This window comes from Bombyx mandarina, chromosome 20 (assembly GCF_030267445.1).
Source record: "Bombyx mandarina strain Sakado chromosome 20, ASM3026744v2".
In the NCBI taxonomy this organism is placed as follows: Eukaryota; Metazoa; Arthropoda; class Insecta; order Lepidoptera; family Bombycidae; genus Bombyx; species Bombyx mandarina.
In genome coordinates, this window is record NC_143226.1 from 7,479,759 (window position 1) to 7,489,621 (window position 9,863).

At 36.6% G+C, this 9,863-nt stretch overlaps 3 protein-coding genes across 3 annotated transcripts; 1 reads left to right on the top strand and 2 right to left on the bottom strand.

Annotated features, from left to right (window-relative positions):
• Positions 1–660: 660 nt before the first annotated feature.
• RpS20 (ribosomal protein S20) lies at positions 661–4,045 on the bottom strand. The gene is made up of 3 exons (XM_028183007.2): positions 3,906–4,045; positions 2,228–2,389; positions 661–917 (listed from the first exon to the last, which is right to left on the bottom strand). Exons 1-3 carry the CDS (start codon positions 3,906–3,908, stop codon positions 711–713), a joined length of 372 nt encoding a protein of 123 aa, XP_028038808.1. The 5' UTR covers positions 3,909–4,045; the 3' UTR covers positions 661–710.
• A 1,186-nt stretch (positions 4,046–5,231) lies between these two features.
• LOC114249454 (trafficking protein particle complex subunit 2-like protein) lies at positions 5,232–7,758 on the bottom strand. The gene is made up of 4 exons (XM_028183042.2): positions 7,618–7,758; positions 6,433–6,644; positions 6,066–6,242; positions 5,232–5,370 (listed from the first exon to the last, which is right to left on the bottom strand). Exons 1-4 carry the CDS (start codon positions 7,648–7,650, stop codon positions 5,325–5,327), a joined length of 468 nt encoding a protein of 155 aa, XP_028038843.1. The 5' UTR covers positions 7,651–7,758; the 3' UTR covers positions 5,232–5,324.
• Positions 7,759–7,810: 52 nt separating this feature from the next.
• Positions 7,811–9,190, top strand: Vhl (von Hippel-Lindau protein). The gene has a single exon (XM_028183041.2). It carries the CDS (start codon positions 7,830–7,832, stop codon positions 8,337–8,339), a length of 510 nt encoding a protein of 169 aa, XP_028038842.1. The 5' UTR covers positions 7,811–7,829; the 3' UTR covers positions 8,340–9,190.
• The last annotated feature ends 673 nt before the right edge of the window (positions 9,191–9,863 follow it).

Here is a 9,863-nt window from a genome sequence, read left to right on the forward strand (position 1 = left end):
TCGAACTCTTTGCTGAGTTCGAAGAGTACGGTTACCGGGGTCCCTAAGCCTGCTCCTAGTGTTAGAGCTGAAGGCGTCTAATGCAATATTGATGGATCCATAGGAACGTGTCTAGGCCGTCGACGGTGACGCTGAAGCTGGATCAGGATTTGGGGAGAGAGCCTTGTATAAACTCAAGGAATACACTGGCAGAATTTTACGAACCATCCTAGAATTATTCAGACAATTGATTTCGTCTCCTGCAATACGCTATATTATGTATATAGCGCGTTCCCCGTGCTGTTAGTCACATTGCAATGCATACATACTTATGGATGTGCATGTCATAGATATATTGCATGAAAAGTGTAGAAAAGCACCACGCCGCGTTATTATTAAACTCATTTAATATTAATCCAGATTGGTTCAAAACGATAATTTCTCAGCTGACGTCTGCTAATCTCGTTTTTTATCTTTTTCATTGGTTTTTTTTTATGTCAATGTACCATAGAAACATCTGGAAGACTCATTGCGGTCTTTCAGGTTGTTTTAACAAAGTAAGTGGACCTTTTTAGGTCTTATTGGTACTGGCTTCTGAAATTAACTTCCTTTGAACAGGAAACATAAATTAATAATGATATTTCACGGGTCTGCACGTACTAATGGTGTTCCCTCCCATGCAATCAAGTAAAACAGCTTTTTTTTCAAAAATATTTTATTGGCGGCTCTGCCTACGCGTCGGCGATGGTCACCTCAACCTCTACACCGGGCTCGATGTTAATTGAGGTGATCTGTTTCACGATTTCAGAGGGTGAGTGTAGGTCGATCACTCTCTTGTGGATTCGCATCTGAAAACGATCCCAGGTCTTTGAACCTTCACCGCAAGGAGTTTTCCGGGTGGTGATACGCAGAATCTTGGTTGGCATGCGGACTGGGCCCTGGAATTAAAGATAACGGAACCATCATTAAGTATTCATTATAAAAATGATTTAGTAGTTATAATATGATACTGTCAAGTCCATAACGAAATTACAAGTTTTACTTTATGTACTATTGACAGAATGGATCAGCAAAGCCCATTTAGTTACTAACGGTTCCCACAGAGCTAAGAACAGTTATATAATTATGGAAGTTTTTATTTTTTGCTTAGATAGGCTTTTTTTTTCACAGCCCACCTGGTTTTGAGTGGTTACTGGAGCTCATAGACATCTACAGTGTAAATGCCGCCACCCACCCTGAGATATGAGTTCTATGGTATAGATACAACGGCTGCCTTCAAAACGAAACGCATTACTGTTCACAACAGAAATAGACAAGGTGGTGGTACCTACCCGTGCGTACTCACAAGAAGTCCTACCACCAGTACCAAACAATAAAATTTGACTATCTGTCTATAGAACAATTTCACCCACTCCGTGAAGTCTTCCTGTTATATCCAGAAAATCTGAATACAATGGCTCAATGGACAGCAGATTCCTACTCATACTTTTCTACAGTTTCTTATATTAATTACAGCTATAAAATGTAGCTACCCTATGAGCAGAATACAATACTAAGTACTTGCACACTGCACTTTGAGCAGTCATTTCTGTAGCGCTTACATGGTGAACACAACATTAATACATAATGTAGTGTCTTCATCTAAGCGCAGTAGACCCAACAGACTTATTACTACGAGTACCTTATGTCTTTTTAAGACATTTAAGTCTACTTATAAAGAAATTCAACCAATTCCCTTACATTAGTAGTCAGACATTGATAGAAAAGATTTAATTTAAATTTAAAATATTATAATGTTAATTTTAGAACAGAGTAAAAACTTATTTCAAAAACAAATCGACGCTTGAAAGGCAAACGTGACTAAGGGACAATAACTGCTTTGTACATAAATGATAGGCAATAACCATATTCAATGCGCAAAAAAAAATATTTCTAGGTCTATTAAAATGATTTCAATCCTACAGCTAGATTTGTCAAAATAGAATTTGTTTCAGGTATTTCAACTTTAAATTAGTCTAAAGTTCACCCATTGTCGCTTAGTCACGTTTGCCTTTCAAGCGTCGAAATATATAATAATGCTTTATTCCAAATTATATTATTATTTTCATTATTTGACAACTTCAAACAATACAGTTCAGAGCAAAGATAAAAATAATAAATGAGAATCTACACTGTAAGATTTTTCATTAGGTCTATGACAAAAAAATCAATGACAATTCTATATGCTATTAAAATTCAGATAAATTACCTTTACACGCAGCTTCTGTTTCTTGGCTCCATTGATTAGGTCAGCACAGACCTTCTCGAGCGAGCGCACATTGCGAGAAGTAAGAGTGATCCTGATGCGGTGGATAGGGGAGACCTCTGCCTGGGGTTTCTCGATGTCTTTGCCTGACACTACAGCGGCTGCCTGAAAATACACAACATCTTATTGTCACACCAGTTGTTAAAGACTAGGGTCAGTTATTATTAGGTATTTCATTGAACCATACAGGTTAAAATTTTTTTTTTTAGAATGGAAATAAATGGACTACAGTCACAGAAGGTGGGAACTGATTCATCCTATGCTTAGTCGTTATAAAATAAATTGATCATATAGAGGGATGAAAGTCTATTTGGTTTAAGCGACATTTGAGTCGTCTATTATCAAAGGTGGCAATCTGTGCATTTGGACAAAAAATGTTATTGATATGTCAATACAGATTGATTTGAATATAATCGTCTCCTTCAAAGAATACGGTTCAAAGCCTGCATTAAATAAAGGTTAATATTTAACCTGTTATTTATCTAAGATGTCGCTCAGAAGAGTTTTGTGACTGCCAATGGAATACAAAGTCAATAATTTGTTTTTCTGATTTACCAATAATTGTCCAATAGTCACATTGCCGGCTTTGATAATAGTTGACTCTATATTTATTTTTATAATTAATTAAAGGAATCTTTATTTGGTATTAGCATCAACAGTCTGTTTTGAATTGAACTTCGTTTAATCATCCAATCAAATAGCTGAAGACGTTTTTTTGTCATGATATTTGTTCCAAATTTTAAACTTTAAATGGGTCTCCTGTAAAGTGGCAAAAATATCACTTAAACCAAATAACCTTTCACCTATCAATATATAAGTCTGTTTATCCTCCTCTGTGCATTCCTGAACTAATCATTTGATCATGATTGAATGTAGGGAAGTTGTTATTAGCACTCCAGGGTAGGATTCTGTCTTAGTACCATCAACAAGCAATAGATGGCTCATGAGTAGTTTATACTATAATTATTCATGCTGTTAGAGTTACAGCAGACTGTGACCAAGTTTCACTGATAAGTAAAAAACATATCCTCGTTGACTCACGGTAGTACCAACTAAAGGCGATTGATTGCATGGTGTGATAATAATTTCTCTCTACCATTTATAAATTGTAAATTCAAGTCCTGTGGTGAAGTTTGTTCTGTTTGAGCATTAGATCCATCGCTTATATATTATATATTACCAGTATTAATGTTTAGTTTAGACGATAAAATGAAAAGGCAAATTTAATTCAATGCCCGTACAGTGTACATTTTGATAGAGCGGACTCATTAGAAACTCCTAGTTTAAAACTACTTAGTTCCACTTGTGCTTTAAGAGGTACATACAAAGCTTTAATCTACACATGAAAAATGTATTAGAAAAACTTTTGTGGCGCCAAATGATAAAACTGAACAAACTAAAATTCGATACATATTTAAAAAGTATGAAATGTAAGAAGCCCTAAGAAACATAGCTATACTTCATAATCAATTAGCAACAAATAGGTAGGAAAATTATAGGCTACCATTGCATTGTTAACACGTGTCGACATCTAACCTCAAATTATTTTGTTTGTACTTTAATAGTAAAGATAAATTCTCAAATTCGTACATGCATACTGAATTGTGGGAAGGTAACTTACCATGTTGCTTGTTGAATTCCGGCCGAGATAAACAACTTTTCAATCAAAAATTGTTCAGCGCTGAACCGGAGAAACCTCACGTTTCAGTAACTTTTGAAAGAGAACTAGAAACGTCAAATCTGTCAATTGGTGTATTTCTGACAATTTTGACATAATTTTTTGTCTACCTTGTCCATTTAACTAGGCAAAAGGTTTGAAATCATAAATCAATCTACAAATTGATTTCATTGAACCACTCTTAAAATTCGTCGTCGTGACTGACTAGGGCCCCTAGGTTGCTCCGCCAATGAGCAGCATAAGATGATAGGGTATACCGTGGACTTTGCTCTGTTAGGAGAAAGGAAACGGCACCTTATAGACGTAGTCAGCTGCCTCCAACAGGTAAGTTCAGGAATACTCTCGAATTAGTCTTCGTGTGAACCACGAGATGGTCGAGTATCTCCATATGCGTCGATACAAAAACAAACGACCCACAAAGACGCCCAAGTACCGCTGTTCTGACGCCGTAGTCGAAGATATCTCTGGGCCGGGGCTCCCACGTACCATCCTTTGGAATGAACTTCCCCTCCACGGTGTTTCCCGAGCGCTATTACATACCTTTCTTTAAACGAGGCTTGTGGAGAATATTTAACGGTTGGCAGCGGCTTGGTTCCGCCGCTGGCATTGCTGAAGTCCATGGGCGACGGTAACTGTGGTGACTTACACATGATTGCGTAGTTCACAAGTCTTTGTGTGAACGGCGCGAGGTGCGCCGTCGCAGTTTCCTGCGCCAGTCGTCCGCAGACCTCTGACCGCGAAGCTCACGTCACATTTACTCGCACACGCCTGTCTCGATTGACTAAGTTTATGTTGAATGTTTAGTGTGTATAGTTTTGAACCAAGACTCACGCAGAAGACCCCATAGTAACCATTCACCAGCAGGTGGGCCGCATGCTTGTATGCCACAAGGGCAATAAAAAAAAAGATAAGTACGAGCTCCAAGTGCCAAACCGACAAGGTGTTGCACATCAATGAAACGAGTCGCAGCATTTATTGTCGAATGCCAAAACCCAGTTCGAATATTGTCAAAGCACCTAAATAATCAATAACCTTAGTGCAGTACCCTTAGTGTAAATACCAATTATTCTTTTTATTTTGCAGATACACAATTTCTTTTTATTGTCCTTGTAGGTAGACGAGCATACGGCCTACCTGATGGTAAGTGGTTACCGTCGCCCATGGACTTCAGCAATGCCAGGGGCAGAGCCAAGAAATGGAAACCACTTTTAAATGAAACAAAACTTAAATCTAAATATTTAAAATCTTTACTTGAGTAGACACTAAATATGAACGTTAGATTTTACTTTTTATTTAACAATATGACATGTACAAATACAGACAATGTTTAGCTACTTTAAATAATTTAATTTTCTTCAAGGTTCAAACATTGTTGAGCATTATATTCTTGACTTGCTTGTCGAATTTCCTGTAAAACGTTAAAGAGGTAACGTTTGAATACCAATATTTTATTCAACAAACTTACCAACAATAAAATCCTATATGTTTGACTGAAGGTCAGAGATTTTCATTCTAAAAGCTTCTAAATTTCGAGTGAATAAATTCGAAAAAAAAAGAACTTATAAATTAGAACAAGTGTTGGACGATGAAATAGAGAATGTACGATTATATCTCTATTTTCCTTGGAACGAAGATCCATTAAAAGGGACATAAAGATTCTGAGCATGCTCAACGATATTTCAGATATGTTTGAGCAAATTCGTATTTAAAAAATGGCTACCCAAACCCGAAAATACACGCGTAAACGCAAAAATTAATAAGAAGAAATCTTGGTTAACTCAAATTATGAATATCGGTGTAATTTTTTTTATTGCTTAGATGGGTGGACGAGCTCACAGCCCACCTGGTGTTAAGTAGTAACTGGAGCCCATAGCCATCTACGACGTAAATGCGCCACCCACCTTGAGATATAAGTTCTAAAATCTTAGTATACTTAAAACGGCTGCCATCACCGTTCAAACCGAAACACATTACTGCTTCACGGCAGAAATAGGCAGGGTGGTGGTGCCTACCCGCGCAGATTCACAAGAGGTCCTACCACCATCACAAGTGGTCCTACCACCAAGAATACTGATTTTGTTAAAGAGAGAGCACAGAACTTACGGTGAAGTAATTTGATCACCGGGTAAATGGAATGGATTGCATATGGCGTCAGCGTACAGAGCGTGCAGCCTGCGCAGCGCCGTCCTTACTTCGGCATCCCTGATGTTACTGCCGCTCGGCGACGTGGAGCTGGTCACCAGAACCAGTTTGATACGAGTATTTGTGACGTAGCCGTAACTAAAAAAGATAGTTTATATATATGCTAGGTAATGATAATAATAGCTAATGATTGCTGGCAGTCCAGTTCCATTTTTAGAAAGAAATATCAATGTTCGGCCACATTTAATTGCGTACAGATAATTAAATTTATTTATATTCGTTACTCGGCTTGATTTAATTTAGATCGGTTAATTTAGTTTAATTTTACATTTTATGAGTATCTGTGGAAAACAGTAATCCTAAATACAAGTCCCGCAGATCAGTTCGGGCAGTGGTTGTGTTCGTTCCTGAATTGTTAGGGTTCGCAGTGGTGAGCCTCTCCTCCAGGGCGTCCAGCGCCGTGTGCACGAGCCACTGCCGGGACAGCTCATTGTCGCTGCTGGTATCGTTGCCGATGCCACCAATGTACAACGGCGAATTCTGAAAATAATACAACCAAAGGAGTTACGTTAGAATGATATTGCTGAGAAAAAAAAACATAAACAATTAACCCCTAAGGTAGACTGTCAGAGAATGCCTATGGCATTAAATCCGCCTTTATACTGTCTAGTATATGAAGTTATAAATAAATAAATAAAATAATACAGAATATAATAGGGTTATTAGCATGAACGAGGAACTTTTAATAACTCCCCTCTTTAAAATAGTAGCGATGTATTCTTGTGTAGATAATTACAGTTATATTATAACTTATGTTTTCAAATTATTATATTTTTATTTATATTTTAGCGGTCTATATGTGAGTGTCCACTGTATTGAAAATATAAATTCTAGTTTTATAATCATTACTGTAACGTATGTAGTTCATTCAAATAAATTACTTAAATTAACAATATTATCAATATAATATGGTATCAAATTATGCACACCTATTTTACTCATGTGCAATTTTCATATTAGGCTGAGTTTAATCCTTTATTATTACATCATATGAATGGGTACGCATGAGCACATGCATGAGTTCGGCCGCTTTTTGCCCATTTATCCTTAATATCCGTAATTCCTTTGTATGCTTTCAAGTTCAAGTTAGCATTTCTAGTAAATAATATTTTTTGCAAGCACTGATACCAATTGTACTAAATAGTGTTAATCTATATTTGTCTTAATATTTTAAAGTACTGACTGAGACTGAGACTAAGTTGAGTTAGTATTTTTATTTACTGCTTTTGTTCTCGTATGTTCCGTATCCCTTCGCTTTATGTATTGACGACATTGTCAACTTTGACGTAGCCAAATGAATGACGTCACTAATGAGTTTTGATAACAGTGTTGTTTTGTGGATTTTCTTTGAATATTTTCAGTCATTTTTGACAATTATGATAAACATAAATCCCAAAGACTTAAAAACATTTTTTCTTAGTTGCAATAATGAAAAGAAAGTGTAAAAACTTACATCTTTTCCGATAACAGCAACACACACAGCCATTGTAAATCAATACATCTGAAATCGGAAACAAAACACAGAGTTGTCACTCAGAGCTGCCACCTTGACAGACTAAAACTTTACCCGGGAACGTTCGGAAGTGCGTAAAATTATTTTTAATATACACACAGATGTGTTAGCCGACAGCAAGAGCTTTCGATTGGCACAACAGGGTTACCAAAATGTACGGAGTCGGGACCACCGATTCTAATTTAATTTACGAAGTAAATGACAAAGGAGAGCGAGTAGTCGTGAAATCTCTTGTGTCGTCGCGACGGGCATTCATCCGCTTCACGAACCGTTCCTCCAGGCCAGTGGCGGTCTGGTGGAGGGACTTCCAAGGTAGGAAGCAGCATTACATCAATCTCGACCCGACTGACTTTTTCGATATTAATACGTTTGTCACCCATCCTTGGGAGTTTTCTGATGCTGCAACCACAGACGTCTTCGTGATAAACAATAAGGAGATATTTCGACCACCTCCCATTGTCGGTCAGGTCTTGTTTAGGACTAATTGGAATATTACTGTACCGGTGCGACAGCTGAGGAGAGTAGCCATGTTATGTGTAGCAGTGCGGTTGAGGAATGTGGAAGCTGTTGATGCACTTGGCCTCCCTCGGGTTCTAGCCCAGGAGTTGCGAGAGATGGTGGCAAAAATCCGGAGGGAGCTTACTTCAGCACGTATACCTTAATGGTAGTTTTAACTGAGTCGACAACTGTTTTAATGTTGTTCTTAACTGTGTATTGTGTTGATTTTTATCTATTTATATTTGTACCATATTTTAATGATAATGAATGACTGTTGATATTTAAGTGGAATAACTTTTTATATTATTATTATAATTTTTTTGTTATCTACATAATTTGTAAATATAACAATAATTTTTATTATAAGTTTAGTAATTTTATGATAATGGACATTTCCATTTTTTAATTGATTAGCAGAACCACGTGGATTCTACAGATCTTTACTCATTCATAGGATAGGTGACAATATTTGGAAAATAGTAATAATCAATGAATATCTCATTCACTGCCTCCTAATTATACAGCAGTTTTTGCTCATGCATCACTATTAAGTATTATTTTTCTAATAAAATTAAAAAAACAATACTTTATCATTAATTCTTCCATGTACTTTTTAATGTCTATTTATAAAAGTGTGTTGTGAGTAATTAACATTATAAATGGTGCACAATGTGCAGGTTAAAAAATGTTACTAAACATATTTTATATCTCTTTATAACTATAAGCTATGGCTCACGGGATGGACTAGTAGACAAGTTATTGACATGTCCATCGGTGATCTATGTACTTACATAACTCATAAAATTATAATGCCATTTAAGTTATTAAAGGAATTTTTAGGTCTTTATATAAAGCCTATGTCTTTCATTACATTATTTGACTCATAATATTAGTTGTCAATATCAGCAAACCAAATTAACTATTATTAAGTGATCCTGTCATATATTTTTCATGTTACATAAAAACATTACCGAGCCAACTATAGTGTAAAAAAATATACATAATTTTGCTGAGAGATGTATTATTTGACATCAATTTACTACCAGGTCAAGGTTCAATTGTATATCTTCATATACCCACAGACCAGCATTCGAAAGTCTAGTTTTACTTAGAATTAGCCATCAGAGGTTCTTCAGTTTTGTTTCTATGCCAGTAACGGTGTATTTCTAGGTTTTTATTTTATTTTATATTCTTAAAGTTTTTCTTATACAAGGGAGCTAACAACTGGTATGTAAGCACCAGTTTGATTTAGGATCAAAATAGATTCAAGCAAGTCACAGTGAGTAGAGGGCTTATTTAATTTTTATTGCATAGATGGTGGACATGCTCACAGCCCAATTGGTGTTAAGTGCTTACCGGAGCCTATAGACATCTACAAAGTAATTGCCGCCACCCACCTTGAGATATGAGTTCTAAAGTCTCAGTATAGTTACAACGGCTGCCCCACCCTTCAAACTGAAACGCATTACTGCTTCACGGCAGAAATAGGCAGGGTGGTGATATCTACCCGTGCGGACTCACAAGAAATCCTACCACCAGTAATGACAGTTAACCCAGCGTCATAGGGCGCAGTTGAGACTTCGGCCTCAAGGGTTGAGGTGGATAGCGACATTCGTGTCTCTGGGTTCCGTTAGCCACTAAATTCTCGAAGTGTATTTCTAGTATCTAACGAAGTTACGTGTTTATAT